Source organism: Thalia democratica, chromosome 4 (assembly GCF_965202585.1).
Source record: "Thalia democratica chromosome 4, ktThaDemo2.hap1.1, whole genome shotgun sequence".
Taxonomy (NCBI): domain Eukaryota; kingdom Metazoa; phylum Chordata; class Thaliacea; order Salpida; family Salpidae; genus Thalia; species Thalia democratica.
Window position 1 is genome coordinate 47,029,715 of NC_139168.1, and position 22,878 is coordinate 47,052,592.

The 22,878-nt window shown below is 26.7% G+C and overlaps 1 protein-coding gene across 1 annotated transcript; it reads right to left on the minus strand.

Annotated features, from left to right (window-relative positions):
* Positions 1-2,615: 2,615 nt before the first annotated feature.
* On the minus strand, positions 2,616-22,432 carry LOC145833400 (uncharacterized). The gene is made up of 23 exons (XM_082940579.1): positions 22,235-22,432; positions 21,021-21,609; positions 20,573-20,747; positions 17,922-18,079; positions 17,758-17,856; positions 14,618-14,987; positions 13,459-13,629; positions 13,166-13,277; positions 12,561-12,724; positions 12,452-12,492; positions 12,344-12,390; positions 11,010-11,178; positions 10,172-10,387; positions 8,399-8,605; positions 7,937-8,011; positions 7,253-7,383; positions 6,852-7,025; positions 6,554-6,712; positions 6,159-6,365; positions 4,551-4,681; positions 3,773-3,906; positions 2,938-3,057; positions 2,616-2,764 (listed from the first exon to the last, which is right to left on the minus strand). The coding sequence occupies exons 1-23, from the start codon at positions 22,430-22,432 to the stop codon at positions 2,616-2,618; spliced, it is 3,996 nt and encodes a 1,331-aa protein (XP_082796705.1).
* Positions 22,433-22,878: the final 446 nt, after the last annotated feature.

The following is a 22,878-nucleotide window of genomic DNA, read 5'->3' on the forward strand; positions in this document are numbered from 1 at the left end:
ATATATCTACCCAGGTTTTATCAAAAAAATTGAGTTTTTATAGAAAATAATTTATATTAGTTTATTGTTATTATTTATTATTGTTGCTGTAGTCTTAATAATAACATTTTATAATTGTTAACTTAAATTTACTCGACTTTTATTAGTGTGTAAAAAATATTATTTTCGCTTATAAATATTTTAGGTGATTTTTTGTGCTTTTAAGCCTCTTACTTAGGTAGATGTCTAATTTGCACGAGCGTACAAAATTGCACGAGTGCTCAAAGTTGCACGAAGACACTTTTGCACGAGGGAACTAAATTGTACGAAGGGTCACTTTTACACGAGCAGACAATTTTGCACGGAGAAATTTTTGCACGGGTCGAATTTTTTTTTTATTTTTTACAAATTTAAATCTTTTTACTATCACTGTTACCCCTAACCCTCGGTCGGTAACCTTTTTTTTAAAATAATAATTTTCTAAAATTATTATTTAATATTTTTTACTATCACTGTTACCCCTAACCCTCGGTCGGTAGCTTTAATAATTTTTTGTTACTGTTATTTTTTAGATTGATTTTAACTATCACTGTTACCCCTAACCCTCGGTCAGTAATTTTTTTTTTTTTGATTTTTATTAATTTTTGCTTTAGTTTTATAAATATATACATATATTTTTTTACTTTCCTGCAGAAATAACCCTCCGTGCAAATTGTCTTCGTGAAATTTTGTGGCGTCGTGCAATTTTGACCTGTTCCCTCTTCCTTATTTATATATTTCATAGTTTTTCTTCGACTTTTTGTTTACAAACTTTGTACAATTTAAGTGAATCTTTAGCTTTTACAATAATATGTTTATTTTTTTTAAACTTTCTTTACCACCTAATTTTTTCTTTGTGCGTAGCCTGATGGCGTATGGGTTCTGTTGAAGTTTATATAAACACTCAGAATTGAATCTTAACTGATTTAAAGTGGTGTTTACAAGTAGAATAGAAACATTTAAAATTAAAGAAAGTTTACTTTACACGTAAAATTTAAAAACTAAAATCCGCGTATTATATGATTTTAAGTCATACACATCTATATGTTTACAAATTTTTGGCTTGAGAGTTCTAATGAACAAAAGTTTAAACTGTTTAGGTGGTAAGTGTTTCTCGCTCTAGATAAAATTTTGAATCTACTATCCATGTAGTTCTCAGTACAGCTAGGGTTGTAAAGGAAATGTTCATCGATGGTTGATTGTTCACCGTTGCGTTGTTACTAAAAATGTACCTTTTTTGTTATATGCTGCTCTTGTCTGACATGGAAATGTTGAGGTGTACGACCTACCTAGTCATTTCCACAATGAAAACTAAAAACGTATACTAGGTTACTTTATTCGTGGGTAGGTGTAGCATCTTTAACTATATCGTTGAGCAGGCGGTTGGTGTAGAGAAATGTTATTAAAGCTCGATTTAGTCGCTATTGAAGTTTACCTAGCCGACTATACCACATATATAATTGTAACACTCATTTGTTTTTTGTTATCAATAAATAAAAGTTTATAAACTATTTAAGAAAGCATAAATGGAACAGTATGATATTATACTTAACAAGTGGCTTTAACTTATTTTTGTTTTAAAATACAATTTAATTACTTGTGTTGAGACTACTTATAAAGTTCATCATTTCTTATAGTAATGGTAAAGTTTTAAACAACTTTATTTTCTAAAACTTTACCTTGTTGAAAACTACGAAAATATGTACCACACAAACGTTTAAAAACAAGCAATAGTCACAAAAAACCCGTCAAGACTAGATAATAAACTTATAAGTATTGTTTATAATAAAGCTAAGGTTTTAAAAGGGTCAACAGGAGGTTTAATAACACAGCTAAAAACTAAATTAGATTAAACAGTTTAATCACCGAATTTTTAGCTTAACTTGTTTAAAGATTTTTAGATATTGCAAAAATTTAAATCCACCAAATCATATTAAAACTAACATTTTAAACAATAGTTTAATATATTGAATTTTTAAAATGTATAAAACGATATTAAAAAAAATTAGTTATGGTTAGTTTCAGTTATTTATATATATATTTATTTAAACAAAAACAAATACGTAACGAACAATATAATTGAGTCATGAGAAAATACAAATTAAAAAATAAAACTCTGGCTTTTATACAACTGCTTTAAATAATTTTAATTGAAATAATATAGTTTTATTTAGCTTTTGGAATATTGTTAACTTTGTAAGAATTTTATGAAATAATTGTAAAGCAACATTTTTTAAGCTAAATATATATTATTTTTAGGAAATGTTCCTTTCATGATTAAAATAAAAATGTTTGGAATTTTTGAAAAGTTTAAAATGTTTTATGACTCAAGTTGAAATTAAACTATCTTTGTTTATTCTAAATAAGACTAAAAATTTTCGATAAGTTTTAAAGCCTTTATTTTATCTTGTACAGTTATACTAAATCAGATAATACAAAGCTATTAAATTTCTTTATACTTTAATCAAAAAACACATTTTTAAAACCAAATATCAATTTTACTAACGATAACATGAAAAAAATCATATATAGAAACAATTTGCAATTCATTCTAGTTTAAATAGAAAATTAATAAAATTAAAATGAAAAATTAAATGTTATAAATCATCGGGCTTATTTTCAGTCCATTTAACTGGGGCATTGGAACATTTTACAGGTAAACCGTATATAATACAAGAACTTCCATTTGTTCGTGGCATTTTGCAAACTTTTTCACATTTTCTTAAAACTGAACTAATTCCAGAATCTGTAGAAACGTAAAGACTAACTTAAATTAAAATAAACAATTGGAGGAACATTTTGATGATTAGTCCTTTTTATTTGCTAAGTTTCGTCTCATTAAACGATATACAACAAACAATTTAGTATAAGGCAAATTTTTTACCACATGTATTAAATCTACATTAAGTGAAAACAAACTTGAGTCACTCCACAGTATGAGACACCTGGCGAGAAATTTGTCCGTGTCTTTGTCAGTTACTGGCCACAAGTAACCGAGAACACAAGGAGAGCCAGCTACTAAATAGCTCAAAATTGTACCTGCAAATATTCGCTGGTTTATGGTTTTGAAAAAGTCAAAATACTAGAAACAGGTATTTGTTTTAATGGTACTTCGTTAGAAACCTTTTAAAAATGTTTACAAAATATTTAACCATACACATCGTAACATTATCTTGCATAAGATTTAATATAACAAAAAAACTACACATAAGTTTCAAAAAGTAGTATATAACTTTATGTACTTTTGTCCATTAATAGATTAAGTTTAAAAACATAATCTCTGGGGAGTGTGCAGCCTGTAATGGGTAACGAACCTTATGTCTTTGGTAGATGTAGAGTTTTTTGTGATTGACTATTGAAAATATAAGAAAAAGTAATAACTATGTTAGCTTACTTAAAAAAAAAAGTTTATTTATAATTTTAATTTTTTATTTAATTTTTTTTTATAATGGTTTGTATAAACTATTCTATCTCAAGCCTTGGGCCAGAGATTTGTGTTTACCAGGCTTTAATTCGCCGACCCCTGAAATACTTTGATAAAACAGAAGCGTACTATGATTTGCTTATTATGTTTAAGTAGTAACATTAATAAATCCCTTCGTCAATATTTTATATATTAAAAAAGTATATTGATTTAAAAATAATATATAATGTTTTTTGTTCTTTATATACATTTTACTACATATAATATATTCAATAGAAATTTAACAAAAAGAAATTTTTTAATGTGTACAACAAAAGGAACAAAAATAACTTGTAGGCTCAGAAATTCCATCTTCTTTAAGTAGCCCACTAGAACAGCCCATTAAAAATGGCAGTGCTTTGCTTTTAGAACGAATTATTTCTTCTTTGCAGTAAAACTGCTTACCGCTTCCGTGACCACAGTATCTAAGGTTATTTTTTGGTTTATAAAAAAATAATTTTAAGACAACTTAAAGCTGTAAAACGAGTATCATTAAATAAATAAGTCATTTAAAAAACTCTGAATTTTCCTAGTAGTAGTTAGTTTTTCGGCGGATTTATAACTTGTTGCACTTACCTTCTGAAACATTGCCTGATGTAAGCGTTTTAGATTGCTTGTTTAGTTTTAATTAAATTACTACAGCGCTAATGAATAAACTTTATCGCGATGTGTATCTATGATGTTTAAATATCTTGCTTGTAACAAACTTTGATGTAAAAATAAAACTTTACCATTTAAACCTAACAAAAACATTTATTAAATTATTAAACATCTTAAAGCATATTCTAAAACTCAACACATTAATTAAATTCTAGCTATCAAAACACTTTGTGATTTATTTTAACCAAAACTTATTTCTTAATAAAAAAGTAAGAAAAATCCGCTATTTCAACCATGCAAACTAATTAACAACTTTTATTTTCATTTATGTCACAATCATAATTATCATTTTAATATATTTAATTAATTTTCTGACACTTTAACGACATAAGCCAGAAACTATACTTTAAAACCCATACTTTTCTCTAAATAAAAGCTCATAATTACAGATAAACAGAAGTAAACTTACACAAAAATATCTGATTCTTCGACATACTTGACCCACTGTGAGCTACTAGGTTTCTTATTACAAGTGCCCGTCCAGTTATCAATGCTTTGAAACCAGCTCTGAAATCTTGACGCTGTCTTAGAAAGATCTCCCTATACAATATTGTTTGTTTTTTTTTTAATATTTATCAAAAAAAGTTTTGGGTATAAGTTTAAAAGTAAAACTTTGTACACAGTAATTTGTCGTATTAATAAGTATATATCCATAAAAATGGTGTTTAACATTTACAATTTATTTAAATATAAAATGGTTACTCAACTACAAATAACAAGTCTCAATTACAAACAATAAACAAATTTTTTTTATAGACTTATACGTGTCTTTGTTTTAGACTTAAACGTGAATATATATAAAAGTAAAATTTTAATTTAAATTATTTTCCTATATATCAAAAGTTTTTATTTAAGTTTATATGAGTAAATTTATTCATACATTAAATGAAAAATAAACTTTATAAAGATGATTTCAAACGCCAAAACAACGCATTTTGACTCGGGTTCAACATGCACATCAGGTTACTTAACTTGATTTTAAAACACATGAACAAATGTTTTGTACAAAATCAAAAACTTATTTTTTTACTTTTTTAGTTTTCAATTTGACGAGAAATTACATTAAATTTTAAAGGTCTAAAACAAAATCTATTTGCCGTATTTACAATATTATTTAAATTTTTTGACTTTGTGTAAAAGTAAAATAATGTGTTTAATGTATAATTGTACTATAAAAAGTATAAAAAAGTCAAACAAACTTAATTTTTATTTACAACATAATACATACCTTTAAAGAATCAAAACTTTGAACTATACTTAGTGATCTACCGGATCCAAGTATCCGGATGGATGATGCTAATTAAAAACATATTCGGATTTTAATGTTATGGATCCGGTAGATCACTGAAAAGGGTGCATGAAAAAAAAGTAATACGCATATTTTATGGGGATACACTAGATATTCTGGATTTCATGATGAAGAGAAAATAAAATGTCGTGGGCGTATTCAAGGGTAGTTTTGACACTTACATTAGATATTAAAGAACTTTATATAGAACAGATATTAAACTATTGGTCAAGACGAGCAAAAAATCTTAAAAAAAAAAAAAAACTAGGTGTTTAACTAAACATTCTAAATTATTTAGCAGAACTAGTAAATTCAAACTAAACAACATTTAATAAGCTTAATTAAGTTCAATTAACTTTAGCTTCAGTATTAATGTTTTTCTCAAATAAAAATCTTAGGAAAATTTAAAACTTACACTAAATATTCTGAAGTTTGTGATAAAGGGCAAAAAAAATAACAGTTATTAGGCGTATTTAAGAGTAGTTTTGAAAATTACACTAGATATTACGGGAAAATTTTATAGGATCCGGCAGGAACCTATTGTCAAAAGATCCGGATCCGTCGGATACTTATTTTAAAATAAGATCCACTTCTGGCCGGATACTAATTTTATGGATCCGGTAGACCACTATTTATAACACTACAAATATAAATAGTTATAATGCTCTGATAGGATTTTAGATTAATTAAACTGCATTAAAAACATTAAACAATGAAGCAAAAGAGCACCTTTGGATTAATGACGAAAGAAACGTTGTTCATATCAGCACTAGTAAATTTATCATTTTCCTCCTTCATTGTCAACAAATGAATCAAAACGTCGCTTGAAGGAACTCGAGATGCGGAGTTATTTCGCACATATTTCACAGATTCCCACGGAAACAAATGTACTTTTTTGTCTAGAACGAAAACTATATGTCCACGTTCTGATTTGTCCTATAAAATTCAAAATCGTCTTTTAAGGGTTTAGGAGAAACTTAATAAATAAAAGTTTTTTAAACTCTAATATACACTACCCGTTATTTAATTTGTATAGCTTATGTGCATTGTCTATTTATAAAATCATTTATAAGAAGTAACTAACTATGACATAAAAGATGAATATCTTAAACATATGGTCAAACCTCTTTAGTTTTATTTTCCGAATACTTCTTAAACTGCTTGATTATAAACGAGTATGCTTCTTTTTTAGTATTATCATTCAATTTCTTTAAATCAAAAAGTAGGGAGATAACTTGACTTTTTTGATCGACTGTATAATCATACCATCCTTCAATAAAAATCTAGAAAGTATAAAACTTAAATTATAAAAACTGACTTAATAAAATTTATGTCTAAAAATATAAACTTGCAGTAGGCGTTAAGCTTTAAACGTTACATCATATAATATTTACAAAATATAAAAGTAATTAAAACGCTTACTTCAATTAAATGAGTTTTGCTCAAGTTAATTATATCCTTTGTGTGGAGACTATCTAAGAAACTTTTTGAAATTAAATCGACTTTTAATTTCAAACTTTGTCTTTTACTTTTTTGCTTATGACTACCAAGCATTACAGGTAGGTAAATGCCTAGCAGGGAATCCATACATCCACACTGAAAACGAAAATATTTCCATATAAACATTGCATTGCAAAAATAATAAACGCATTATATATAAAAAAATAGTATCTATAGCAGGGTTTCCCAAACTGATTTTCACAATTGCACTAGTTAACCACCCATACACTTTTCGCCTCCTTAATAGTTATTACCCATAATGGCCAAAATCGCCACTTTGGGAAATCCTGTTCTACAGTATGTTGTTAAGATTAGTTATATACCATTTGCTCGATTTTTCTGTCAATGTTTCGCCTAGCAGTCCACCATTGAACCTTTTCTTTTATACTTGCACTATCGTCAATGGCAGTTTTTATATCTTCTAAATCTTTTATTAGTGAACTCATTTTTGAATCTAAGAAAATAAATATACAACGTTGAAAAAAAGTTTTTATTTACGGATAATTTAAATTATTTTTTTCAAAGTTTTTCTAATTGAAAATTTATTATCTCTTTTAAATTAAATGAACACCTTTATAATCATCTTATTGCTTAAAAACAAAATTTAAAAATACCTATCATGAATGAATTCTACTCCAAATAAAATATATCATAAAATTTGTTAAACTTAAAAGAAAAACCACTGTCTACATTATTTTACAAATTAAAAACCAAAAACAAAAATAAAACTTTATTGATCTTTTTAATAGCTATACATGATTAGTTTCCAAAATCTAAAATAAAGAAAATCTAGTTTTAATAGTGTTCATCAGGATTTTTTTTGTCTTATTCTATGACATTGAAATTTTTAGATTGTGAATAAGTAAACAAATCAAAAGTTTGATACTTTGACCAAACTGTTGAAAAATTATTAATTTGGTATCTAAATTACCTATATAATCAATCATAAGACCAAATAGCTTTTGAAAACTGTATATTTATAGAACAACATATCAACAAAAAATAACCTTCAATATTTATATAAAGGCTTTCTAATTCTGTATCTCCTCTGACTTTGGATATCATCAAAGGCCATTTATTATCTACAATTCATTAAATAAATAACAAGATAAAAAAGTTATGCATGTGTATTAAAACCTTAATACTTAATAATTTTTAGAAGACGTTTTGACCATACCACTTGGACCACAGACTCAACATTCAAGCACTATAAATGTTATTAAACTATCATTTTCGGGTACGATTGGTTACTTCTAAATTCTGTGAAAACCCGGGTCTCAGTCTACAGAAAGCTTGTGGTCTGATGGTCAAAGTGATATGATCAAAACTTTATGCTAACTTGAGCAAATTAAAACCAGTGAGAAATTTAAGATCTATTAGAGAGCTATAAGAATAAAAAATAAAGTTTTTTGAAACCTTACATCAAAAAAAAACTTAGATAAAACTAAGTACAAAAGTTAAAATTTTACCAATATCTGTTTCTAAATATTTCTCTGGTGCACAGTCATCTTCATGAGACATAAATATTATGCTCCAGTCATCAGGAATTTTTGCTTTCAGTTGCTGTAAATAAGAGCTAACATCGCGGCTATTAGATAAAGTTTTGTCCCTTCTTACTAAATTAATGGTAGATTGAAGATTGGTAATTCTTTTCTCGACTTCAGGTGGGTAGGAATCTGCTGATGTATATTTATTATTAGTGTTACTAAAACTATTGTAACGAATCGAATGATAATAAAAATAACTTTTAACTTCTTTTACTGATCTATGTATACAATTCCTGAAATTACTTAATATTCTTAATTTCTGAACATTACAAAAGCAAAAGAAATGGCACACTATTTCAAATTTTCATAACAATGAATAAGAACTTTTTAAAGTATATTCAAAAATTTTTAAAACTAAGCTTTGGCTTCATTTAAAATTTTTTGTAGTCGTCGGACAGGATTTGTTAAAAAAAGTCTTTCGTGAGTAGCATTATTTTGAAAAGTTATACTATAACACAGGGGCGTCGCGTGCGGTGTTGCACTGCCGCAATTGCACAACCTTTTATTTTCGTAAGAAAAAATTAAGTATATATAACGTTTTCGTTATTTTTTAGCAGAAAATTGCACTACACTGCCGCAAATTAACTAAAAAAATCAAAATTTTTTCAAGAATTACCGCAAAATCAACATATTGCGGTAACTAAGCTAAGTTGAAAATTACCTAAAACAGTACAGGCTTAAGTATCATTCCACAAGCTATTGTAAACAAAAAATGAAAACAAAGCTAAGCAGAGTAGGGGCGACTCGAGCACAGGTGATTCGAGCAGAATCAACTCGAGCAGGGACAACTAGAATAGGGACAATTCGAGTAGAGGCAAATCGATTACCGGCAACTCGAGCAGGGACAACTAGATAAGGGACAAATAGATCGCCGATATTTTAGCGTTTCCTAACATAAATGTATCTAAATAAACCAAAAGACATATAAGGAATTTTAACAGTAAAAACCTTAAAACAATAAAAAACTTAATCAAACTCAAGTTTTTTTACTATATGTGCTAGAGTTTATTTTCTCCGTTTCTTTATTAGCACTTCAACCTCTTCATCTAATGAAAATACGGCTGTCTTCATCTGGTCTGCATACCGCTTAATTTTCTTGGCATTTAAAACCATTTGCCTCATTTTATTTAAATCATTCTCATCTGCTGCTCCTACACTTGTTTGAAGAAAATCTTTTCTCTAAATCTAGCCACAGTTTGTGGGCTTCATTTCTTTTGTTTTTGAACTTATTTTATTAATTTTTACCAGATGAAGGCATTGGAAATTAAGTAATTTTGTAAATTACTAGGAAAACTTTGCAATTTTAGTCTGACTTTAAAGGATTTTTAAATATTTTTTTATCATTTGAAGGCTTTAAAAAACATGGAATTTTTTAAATTTGAACTAACACAGTCTGACGTTTTTTCAATTTTGTCAAATTTCTTGACTTTTTTAAAAAACCCCTTCTTTTCCGGACTTTTGTCTTTTTTTTATTAGTTTTCCCTGACTTTCCTGACCATGTGGCAACCATGTTAACAATTAAAACTATTTTACAACTAAAAATAAAAGTATAATTGTAATAATAAAATAAGAAACTAATTTATTTCAAGTAAATGATAAACATTAGCGTTCGAAAAAAAGTAGCTAAGCTTTATAGCATAACATAAAAAATTGTAAATTATGCTAAGAAAACAATCTGATCAAAAACAAAACTACCTTCTTGTTGGAAGGATTTTAGTAGTCTTCTTTTAATAAACATAGATCTGTAAAGCATGTCAAACCTAAATGACAATCCTATAGAAAGTGCATGCAAGCCGACTAGCTCATCGTTTAGGTGGTTGTAAACTTGATTATTACTTTTATTAGCTGGTTTCTCAAATGAAACCAAGTTTTTTATATACCTTGCAGCTTTTTTAGCACGATAAAAATCACCTGAAAAAAGTTGCGTAAATTAATGATAAAAAACAATTGATTTAGTATTTTTATATATAAATACAATAACTATCTTATTAAAGATAAGTGTAAAATTTAACATTTCATGCAAGGAATTTAAATTTTTTTGAATAAATTATAAGAGAATTATATATTTGCTTATTAAATTACTAATAAGCTGCTATTAGACATATATCTTAACTATTGCAGGGTTGCCAAAAGTTTTTGAGAATTTTCTTCCAGGTTTTTGAAAGTACAAAATGTTCAGTCTACTTATGGTATAAATTCAAGTTTAAGGTAAAACACTGTCTTAAATAGTATAATAACATTGTAAAGATACTGTAAAGCTACTTTAAATGTGTTTTATGAAATTTATTTTTTTAAAGATAACAAAGAATTTTAATGTATGTGACAGATTTTTTGTGTCAAACTGAGTTTCATTACTTAACATGAAAAAATTCTTTAAAATTCAAAGTTTTTAATGATTTTCATTCAAAATTCCAGGTTTTTCTAGGATTCCAGGTTTTTTTTGCAACCCTGCTATAGTTACACTTAAAATTTGTATCCTTTAAACAGTTTATCAGTAAAGCGACAAAAATCTAACTATGTATAAGAGCCAAACTAAGGGCTTTTTTTAAATGATGTTTTGGATCAAGCCGGTTAGTTTGCCTTGGAGGTGTTTGAAATGTGTTCGAAAGATCATTGGAGCGATCTTTGTGTAAATGTGTGAGGGCCCTTTGATTGTAATAAGGGGTCGTTGGTGGTGTTAAGTTCTCTTTTTCTGAGAACTCCTGTTTGAAAAAGTATAAAAAGATTATAACTTTAAACTTTTATATACGGAATATACACAGTGAAATAGTGTTATACTCGTAAAAAAAATTAAAAATAAAGGCCATAGAAAGGGGAGGATTTAATATTTTTATACAATAACTAACCTTAGACCTTTTTTGAAAGTTAAAGAGTATATACTACAGCGTGGCCACTGGTTATTGGCAAAATTTTTCTAGGTTTTTGAAAGTACTTGTTTTTGGGTCTACTTTTAATTAAAAATTAAGTTTAAGGTGAAAAACTGTGTTAAATAGTATTACAAAATTGAAAAGATACTGTAAAGATACTACTTTAAACCCGTTTTTTATTAATTCAATATAGTGATGACAACTTTTCTGATCCTTATGATAGATTTTTGTGTCGTATCGAAATTTCACTACTTACACGTAAAAGTTGTTTAAAATTCCAGGTTTTTCCAGTCTAAACTTTCAAATTCCAGGTTTTGTGGCCACCCTGATACTATAAAATACTTTTCAACAGAGAAAAAAAATGGAGATATAACCAGTTTTGTAGAAAAAATCTGATACAACCGTAAGGTACAAAAAATCTTCAAGCCCGATTTTTTCGGAATTTTGAAAAAGTTATCAAAAACATTTCACTTCCTTCAACTTCAAAGAAGTTTACTTCAAGCTTTTAGGAAAAGTTCTTTTAAATATTATAACTAACTTTTAGGAAGCGAACTTCAAAATAAAAACTATGACCAAAGTTACAAAAAAAAAACTTGTTTATGGAAAAGTATATGTTTAGAAAAAATTCAAACATCTGATTCCTACAAACTGTTTATAAATTGTTAAAAATTAAAATAAAAAACTTTAAAAATAGTTATTCAAAATCAGAAGGATGAGATAGATTTTTAGTAAAATAGTCTGTTTTAGCCCATTTAGTTTGCCCCTCCCAAGCCTTCATTGTACTCCCTATGTTTGATCGCTTATATCTCAAAGTTATTTTAAAACGGTTAAAAAAATTTTTACCTTTATTTTTATGTAAAATAGGACTTTACTTTAAAAAGTGATTTACCCTATGGCCTTATTGTTATGCTTATTTTACCTTATGGCCTTAAAATCAAGAATATGTTTTTCTAGTAAACAATATCTTAATTATTTAAAACTACATAGTAAACAATTTTACCATTCGAACACAATCGGAAGACAATCGTTCACACTCAACATCAGCTTCTGAAAAATAAAATAAACTTAACATATATATCAGTTGCTAAAAAATGTTATTAGAACTCACCATTGGAAGAATCTGAGGAGTTTTGCACAGGTGGGTCCAGCCTATAATGAATTAAAATAAAATTAAACTTAATAAGTTTTGTATAACTACGATTAAACACTGATCATACTTTTCTTTTTTCTTATTTGGACGTTCGCATTCTGGTTCTTCATCGGTGTAAACGGGTCTGTTTGATTCTAAATACTTTTTCTTCGCCTGGCTTCTTTTTTCTCTGACACCCGTAGCTTGCCTCAGTGTTCTGCTGCGAGTGTTTCGCAACCCTCTTCGTACTTTCTGTTTAAGAACAGCTTAATTAATACACATTATATACAAAAAAAAAATTAGGTAAATATATTATTCCAGAACTATTTTAAAATGCTACTTAAAGAAATATTAGACTTCCATTAAAAACTAGTATTACTTTTTACTGTTGTGTTAACATTTATCATATTCTAAAACACATATTTATCATATTATTATTAGTTACATTGAGTAGATTATTATTTGTGCTTGTTATTTAAGCTCTAAGCTTACTAAACTAATTGTTTATGACTTGTTATAATTTTTTAGATGTTTTTAAAGTAATAAATAATCTAAATACTAGTTAGATCATCAACAAAAAACAGATAAGCATAAAAAACAAATAAACTTAACTAAAGTTTTTTATATCAGCATCAAAGATATAAACTTAAATGTTATGACTTGAATATATATAGGTATTGTTAAAAAACTAACAGGAACAATTGCCTCTTTTAAATTTGTATTGCTAATTTCAACTGAATCTTCTGGAGATTTGAACGGTACGACTGCTTTCGGATTCTCAGTTGTAATAAGTGGTTTTTTTGAACTGATTACAAACAAATATAGTTATCATATGCAAAAACATTCTCTTTGTTTAATATCATAAAACTTGACCATAAGGTTAGCGTAAGTTTTCAAATAAATATACTTATCAAAAATTATAAGAATACAACTAAAGTATACTTAAACTGGTTACAACCAATAGAACAAACCAAAAAAAAAATTACTTTATTTTATTCACGCTGAGAGGTTCATGAAATAAAGGAGGAACATTGTTGATAATGGAGGTTTTTTGAGATGAAGGTGTTTTAAAAGTATCAGCAGATTTTTTGACTTTTAAAACTTTATTAGAATTATTTTCTGGTGTTTTCATTTCTTTGAGGTTAAATGATTTCTTCCTGTTAAATTGTTTTAAAATATCATATAAAAATATAAATTTATAAAATAATAAACACCTTTATCATTTTTTGAGCTTAGCATTTCCTAAAACTTTATACGTCATATTAAAATTATCAATTAAAAATACCTTAAACTAATATTAAAAGCTCAAAAAAAATCAATATCACATGTTTAGAGCAATTTTGATTTATGCCTAAATTAATAACTAAACAAAATTTAAGCCATATGGAGTCCAGGAATTTTTAACAAAAACTAAAATTGGTCCTTTTTTGATGCAGTAACTATAAGTAAGTTGTTTTTATCAAAGGTAAAAAATAATAAACTTTTAAGATATAGTCATTTTTGTACAAAGTTTCTTATACTATATCGTATGGAAATCGATTTTTAATAGTCTAGTTTCTCAAAAACTTAAAATTTCCACGAAATATTTCTTTAATAGTATAAAAAATTTACGTGTTGGAATTATAAGAGACAAAAAGTTTTTGACCAAAACTATCAAAAATAAAAAATAAAAATTGAAAAAAAATCTAAAAACTAAAAAAATTTAGTAACACGTAATTAAAACTTATAAGTAAATAAAAAAGTATAAAAAAAACAAATTTTGGTAAAAACAGAAGCAGACAATTATGATATAATAGTCTTTTTTGGATTTTTAGTTTGCATCTTCTATGTGTAAGCTATTGAACTAACATACTTTGATCCCCCTTATCTCAATAAATACTTTGAACAAAAACAAAACTATCAAAAAAATAATCTCAATGAGATACACTAACAATTAAGTATGATTTCGAAATTAATAATTTACTCTTGGTATAACTATTTTAAATATAAAAGTTATGCTTTTATGTTAGTTTTTCAACAAAAAAGGAAAGCAACAGTAACTTTCAAACTTAAATGATACACATTTTAAGCATAAAAAAAAGCAATTATTTACTCAATTATAATACTTTTAGAACTATGCATAATTTCAAAATTCTCATAACTTACTTAAACACAGGAGTACAGGGAGGAGTAATTAATTTATCTCCAAATGCTAAGCTGGCTTCCTGACTAATTTCTGAAGATATGTCGACTATGCTGTTCATCAAACAAGCTTGCTGATTCGCATCTTTATAATTTTGGTACGGAGCACATTTTTCAGAAATATTCGTGCTAGCAAGAAGCATATGTGCTTCATATAACACTTTACTCTTGAGATGAAAGTTGTAAGTTTTGTTTGAATCGAGCAAGTTCAACACTGACATGACCATTTGCTGGCATTTGTCAATCTTGTTGCAACTTATCATTTTTTGTGCAAACTTCAAGTTTATCAGGGCCACAAACTCAACAAACAAGTTCAAGCTTGACGTGAATTTACCTTTATGAATTAAAAGTTTGTTAGAAAAATACTAAGTGCTTTTTTAGTAGTAACTTCAAAAAATAAAAACCTTATTCATAGTTATACTTTTCATGTAAAAAAATACTTGTGGAAATTATCAAAACTTATATTGAAAGAAATAATGCAAGATTATAAGGTTAATAGATTTTAACGGGGACCGCACAATTCCAACACGGACCTATTCCCACTCAATCAATTTTGCTCGTCACTTTTACACAGCATCACTTTTGCACGAAGAGTTATTTTTGCATAGTGTCAGTTTTGCATAGGTGTTACTTTTCAACGAATTATTACTTTTTATTGACTGCACTTTGCACAAAGCGTTATGTTGCATGGCATCAATTTTTTACAGGTGCCATATTTTTGCACGGCTGACTTTTTGAAAAAATTTGATTTAACTAACTTGACGAAATTTATCTAAATACATTTGTAAAAAAACTATACAAAAAATGTATTAAATATATATTTTACCTGTTTAATCATTAATTACGTATTAATCTAAAAATAAACTTGAATATATTTTAAAATAAGTTAGGCATAAAATTAAAATAAAAGCTAACTGAAAATTATTTTAAGTAGAGTAAAACAAATAAAAAAAATAAAGATTACTAAAACTCCTATACTGTTAAACTAGCTATAAGTAAGTAAAACTGTCAAACTGTTGTTTTACTTTACCAAAAAAAAAGTTTTCTATTAGAAAATTTTTATAAAGACACCGCCATTTGTACAATTAAACTTCAAAGAATATAATTTATCATCATTTTCAAAAATCCTGATTCGTGCGTGTTTTTGTGCGTCTATGTATTTTTGACTTTAAACCAAGTCAAAGTCATCTTTAATTTGATTTCTAATAGAAAAATTCTAAAAAAATAAACAAGCAAGAGAGTTAGAATTTTAATGTTTTTAATATTTTACTTAAAAGCAAATTTTAATTAGCAATAAAAAACTTTTTAGTTTAGTTTTAGGCTAAGTTTATTTTGATTTTAATATATTTTATACTAAATAACTTAAAGGTTTTCTATAACATAAACTAAAAGATAGTTTTAGATTTTTTGATTTTTTTAAGGTATATGAAATTTAGATTCAACTTAGTTAAATTTATTTGAAATATAGTTTTCTATTGACATAGTTTAAAACTGTGCAAAAATGTTATCTGTTCCTTGTCCAAAATGTGGATACTTGTCCAAAAGTGACAAAGAATTTGGGTGGGAATAAATAGAGTGGGATTTGATTCGGGTGGGAATTGATTGAGTGGGATTTGAATCAGTTGGGAATTAATCGGGTGGGATTTGATTCGGGTGGGAATTAATTGGGTGGTTATCGTGCGGGTGAGAAATGTTAATATACCGGTTATAACTTGTGTATTGACTTACTACAAAACTTGAGGGTTGAAAAAAAAATCAAAAATAATACTAACCAAAATTAGACTTGAATTTTAAAATGTTATTTACTTGAATACCCCTTCTCTGCTAAATCAGTTTAGCACTTAGTTTAATTTATGTTTTATAGCTCTTTAGCTTTTCTTGTTTATTTTAATTCATTCTAACAAAAATCATTGGTATTAGAGATACTCGATTCGCATTTAGTTTGATAATAAATAAAATCAGAAAATTGAAGAACAATTATTACATACAACATATGTAAAATATAATATACTCAATACATTATTGTATTATAGAATTAAATACCAAAGAGTTATCAATAATGATTATATCACTAGATATCAAAATCTGTTTGCAAAACAAAAAAAGACTGATTTGTCTTTAAAAAAAATTCTAATTTGGAACTCTGTCCTGATTGAAAAATAAGTTAAAAACTTTTTTTGTGTACTGTTTATGTTTTTAAAAACTTGTACTTTTAGTTCTTTAAACAAATATTTAACTACTTGAGATTTATTGAGAAAGTGACAAATTTTAAATGCCGAAACCATGGTAAAATAAAACTTAGCACACAAAGTTTTGTTTATATCTGTTTAAAATAATATATTTAACAACTATTTCATAATATATGATAACTAATATTTTACACATCACAACTTAAGGTTCGAAACAGAAACAATTAAATCTTTTTAAAAGGTAAATTTTGTTTGTAGTTTGTAAAAACACTGACTAAATAATAAAGGAATACAAAATTTAAGAGGTTTTACTTACTGAATTATAGCTTAATTACTATTTATTTACTATATGGACTTTATGAAAACTAAAAAAAGCCTCAATTGATAATATATTTAAAAATAAAAAATCTAATTCAAAAAAATCTTTTAATGGTTTTATTTAAATATTCACATATTACAAAAGTTTTTAAAAGACTACCTGCTAGTTTTTCATATTTTGTACCCAAGCAAACTTTACAAAAAATCAACAAAATAAACTATTACATGATCTAAAAAACTAACCTGTATAAGTATTCAAATTAAAGTTTTCATTTATTTTGGTTGGAAATTTCGTATACCGAAGTAATTCAGACTCAAAATGTTTTTCAAAAACGATTGCAAACTTGAGAGCGGTTTCTAAACAAAGATTCGTTTCTTTCATAAAATCGTGTAAAAAATGGAAATCTACACAATGGACAAGAAAGAGTAAATAGCTTTTGCACACAAAAGTATTGGATTTTACTTCTTCAGAAATATTTTTCAACAAGTTTGAAGTTGAAATTTGAAATTTCTTTAAGGCTTTGCTGCGTATAAGTACTGGGCTTGCTGATGATTCATTTGAAATTTTAAATGCTATATCTTCTTTACTTTTTTTACGTAAAAAATTATCGCTTTCATCTTCAACAAAAACTTCCATTTTTTCACTGCTTTCCGTATTCTTCCGCTCCTTTTCCGGATTAACAATTTCATCTATAGCTATTAAAAAGATATAAATCTTTATGAATGAATTATCAAGTATTACAAAAAAACAAGCAACAAACCCTTTGAACTTATAAGCCTCCGTTTTGGTGTATCAAGTTGTCTACAGCTAATTACGTAAGAAATGTTATCAGCAGTAATCATCAGTTGATCGTGATATATTTCCTCGTTACGCAAAAGTCTACTGTGTTCAATCAAGAATATCTGGAACTCCAATTCCCTTTTTTATTTAAAAATATTTATTACTTATACTCTACTCTGTGTATATAACTTGTGCATATAAAATTTCCTATGATCTTATTTATTGCTTAAAAGGTATAGCACAACTAATTGTATATATTTGTACTGAACAAACCAAATAACATCGGTAACTACATTAAAAAAATATCATAAAATATAAAATTTTTATCTGATAAATAAAAAATTATTTTTATTCAAAGAAAAGGTCGGTGTTCAACCCACGAAACAAAACAGAAAGTTTGCAGTTGTATCTTTAATCTTTATTTTCATGTTTTATTTTGTTTAAATTAGAATACCGCGTTGTACATAAAAGTTGTAAACATAAGTTGTAAAACAAAAAGGGATCTTATAAAAATTTATTGAAGTATACTTATAGACGGATATATCACTATTTCAATTTTTTAATATTTAAGCTTCTAACTTGATCTTATCTAATTCGATTTATTTCTATTAGTCTAAATTTAATTTTAAGTTTTGATTATAAATTTAAACTAATAGAAACGAAATAAGCGTACTGAGAAAATCAGTTTCAAAACAGAAAAATTAAAATGATCAAAAAAATTTGAAGTTACTGCAAAATAGAAATAAAAAAGTTAAAACTAATCTTCAGACAACTTTAGTTTTTCTGATCATTTAGCAAACATAGTAAAACGCTACAACTTAATTACTACAACCACTTGCAACAAATGATAACATAAGCGGAAATTTTACACTGTTTTACAACGCTTATTATTTCAACAAATTCATGATTAAGCTACAAACTGTATAATACACACTTAAGAAATATTGATAATACAATTATTCACTGTGCACAGCTTTTGAACAATTGTGAGACAACGCATTAGTTTATTGAGATAACTATCAAATAAGCTGTAATTTTTATTTGTAGTAAACAACTTTATTCTTAACCAAACATGTTTTAATGGAACGGGTCGAAAATGCACGAAGACAAAATTGCACGAAGGGTCATTTTTGCAAGAGAGTAAAAAAGCTATAAGATAAATAAGTAAAAATACAAAAATAAAAAAAGGCTACTGACCGAGGGTAAGGGTTAACCATGGTTGCCACTGATCAAGCTGAGAAAAATTTCCTGACTTTTCCTGACTTTTTACAAAAATTTTCCTGACTTTTCTAAATCTAACTCTTAAATTAAACTTATTATAAAATACATAATCTAACACTTGAAACTATACAAAGCTTTTAATTCAATTTTAATACAGGTTAAAAGCAATAGTTTTTTTGCTGACTTCTATCATCAAACTTCCAGTACTTAAGTTTAGGAACTGTAAAAAAAAGACATAAAAAAGTAACTATATATCTGTTGTATAAAATATTTCCTCTTATCATTTAGTATAAAATTTGTAACAAATAAATATACTTTTATTTACTTTAAAAACTTGAGTTACTCTACAAAACATACAAATAATAAGTAAACTTAATCTTGGCATATACCTCTTTTATAACTTATTATAAAAATTTAAACAATTTTGAAAAAATTATAAAGAGAATAAGTATACACTTTAAGTTGTTACATAGAATCTTAAACTACTGCTTAACTATAAAGAACTTAATTATTTACTTAAACAAAAAACACTTTGATTCTAAAATTATGCTAGATAAGCTTTTGTGTATATATCACAGTTTCACTATGGAAGTGTCCTTGCTACAGATCATCAATACTAAAAAGCTTACAAAATCTGCTTGTTCAAGTAGGGTACTTTATTCAATATGCTAATAGAAAATTTTTGCAGTTTTATAAAGGATATTTTATTAATTTATACCAGGAGAAGGCATTGGAAATAAAAATAAATATTTTTGTAAATTTCTAGGAAAATTTTGGAAATTTTCTCCGACTTTAAAGGACTTTTAATTAATTTTTACCATTTGAAGGCTTTAAAAAACAAGGAATTTTGTAAATTTAACCTGACAAAATCTGACTTTTTTTAAATTTTATCAAATTTCATGACTTTTCCTGATATTTTTTCAAAACCCCCCATTTTTTCCTGACTTTTATCATTTTTTAAAATTTCTCCTGACTTTTCCTGATTTCCTGACCGAGTGGCAACTCTGGTTAACAGTGATAATAAAAAAAAATATAATAAAAATTATTATTAAAAACACAAGAAAAATGAATTAATAAAAATAAATCAGTTAAAAAAAAAAGCTACCGACCGACCGAGGGTAAGGGTTAGGGGTAACAGTGATAGTAAAAAAATTAATTAATTGAAACAAAAATAAGTTACCGACCGAGGGTAAGGGTTAGATGTAATAGTGATAGTAAAACAAATAACAAAATAAATAAAAACAAATAAAAAATTAAAATGTGCAAAAAAGTCTCCGTGCAAAATTGTCTGCTTGTGCAAAAGTGTCTTCGTGTAAAAGTGACCCTTCGTGCAATTTAGTCTGCTTTTGCAAACTTTACACCTACCCATATTTTACACCTACAGTACAAAGTATAAAATTAGCAACTCACCTTTCTGGCAACAGAAGATGTCTAGTAAAATTAATTCCATCTAGTATAGTAGATTGGGCTATGCTTAACTGTCCATTATCATGCTCAACGTTAATTGCATACTGATTACATGTTATCCATGTATCACAAAGTTGCAGTTGATTTAATAAATCGAATTGATGACTCCTGGCATATTCTAAAAATTTTTTTTTTCAATATAGATTTCAAAGCAAGAACAAAAAAATATTTAAGATAAACACACAAAACAAATAGTACTTATGTATATGCCGACAGTATTAAGTATAATTGTCGTCATTAATTGCTTTGGTTAAGAAAAACTAATAGAGAACAACATATCAAGTTAAAACAAACACAAATTTATTAAGTATTCACTTGTAAAAAATCTTAGTTTTTGTCTACACTAACACAAGTACTATATATTATAAATATCCATAAAAAACACTCTCACTTAGACGCCCAAATTCAACTGCTCCAACATCTTTTGAAAACGCATATACAGAATGTCTTGAAAGTGAAGGAAATATTAACTGAGTGAGGTGACTGATTCCTCTTAAACAATATATTCTCGCTTCATCAGGACATTTGTAAAACCCCGGGACATCGCAACCAGAATTCAAATAGCAATATTTAACAAACATCTGTGCGAGTACACTATTTAACTGCAAGTTCAGCAAAAGTTGAAGCTGGTCGGAAGGAAAATTTTCTCCTGCTAATGCAGAAAGTTCAGAGTGAGCAGAGGAGATGTCGTCTAACTTTAAAAAGGCCGATGCCAATACAACCTTGCTTTTAAGATACAGGTACCTTAAGTTAAAATCAAAGTTCATTTCACTTTTTAAAAAATCCGATGACTTAAGCTGCTTGACAAGAAGTTTGGCTTTTTTAGCAATTTCAACTGCTTTACTTGGTATATTAAAATTCAAAAGTACTTCGGAAAGTTCTAAGTGAATGTTAATAGAAGTTTTGTACCAAACTAAGCTACCTGTCTTTGCAGCTTCCAATGACAAGGCGAGAGATTCAAGCAGGTGTATGCAACGAAGCTGTTAAAAAAATTAAGTAAAAACATTTTTATAGTCATTAAAATACATATTTTAATGGCATAGTATTTTAGTGACTTAGCATAATAAGTCGCTTATTATGTAATAATAATTCAAAAGTTTACTTGACATATAAATATTTTTTTTTCTATTTGCTGTAATTTTCTTTGACAATATAGTTATATAAACTTAGTTCTTCAAATAACTGAAAGAAAGTTTAAAAAAAGTAATTTTGAAATCATTTCTATCAATAAACTAATTAAAAATGTTAACTAATTAAGGATAAATAACACATATATCAAAAAGTTAACTAGGTTTCTAGATCTTTTAAAACTATTGTTTAATAATATTTAGTTATTGTGCAATTTTGTTTTTATAATTCTTTTGTATCAAGTTTTCTTCAGACATTTTTGTTTTAAGGAAACTTTATTAACATATTAATACTTTTTCAAGTACATATTTTTTAATTTTTTCACAAACAACCTTAAAAACTTTAAAATTTAAGCTTGATTTTTTCTAAAATAAACAAAAAAATCATTAGTCTCATCTAAAACTAAAATTATATATAAACAAAAAAGACACTTGAAAGTATTTTTATTTAAAATCTTAAAACTATCTTTTTTAAAACCTCTCCACGAATGCGAAGTATATATGCTGCAGCACGTGCACATGTAAAATAAATGTCAGTAACTTCGTCATAATCTCCATTTTCTAAAGGAATTTGCATAGAGGCAAGTTCAAGCAGCATTTTTACATCTGGAGGATTACTATTTGGGTACCAAGTACACAGCTTGTGGATATTTTTATCTTTTTGTGAATTCGTCATTTCTTTTTCAAATTGCAGTTCTAATTAAAGCACAATAAAATTAAATCAAGAAAACATCGCACTAAGTATTTCAATTGTTTTGTCAAACAAAAACCACAATTTAAGTTTATTTTGATATTTTTTATCTTACGACCTACAAAAGCTTTTTAATTCTCATGCGAAAACAAAGAACAGTTAACAAAAATTGAAAGTTCAACTGCAAAAAAAGGAATAGTTTAGGCCATAAGGGTAGGGGAGTAAATAATGTTTTTTGAAATTTTATCTTATTTTATAGAGTTTATACAAAGTTTCAAGTTACTTTTTACCATTTTAAAAAATTCAAAAATATCTTTAAGATATGACCGATCAAAGTCGCGCCGCATAACAGGTTTCCTAAGGGGAGGGAAAACTAAAACAGCGAAAAAAGATTATTTTATTTAAAACTTATCTCCTCCAACATTTTTGAA

Excerpts from the sequence above, each read along its gene's own strand:
- LOC145833400 (XM_082940579.1), bottom strand. The coding sequence starts at position 22,432 with ATGACGAATTCACAAAAAGATAAAAATATCCACAAGCTGTGTACTTGG. Across the intron at positions 20,748-21,020 it reads AGTTGAATTTGGGCGTCTAA|AATATGCCAGGAGTCATCAA; the intron begins GTGAGAGTGTTT and ends AAAAATTTTTAG. Across the intron at positions 7,384-7,936 it reads CCTTTATATAAATATTGAAG|ATTCAAAAATGAGTTCACTA; the intron begins GTTATTTTTTGT and ends TTATTTTCTTAG.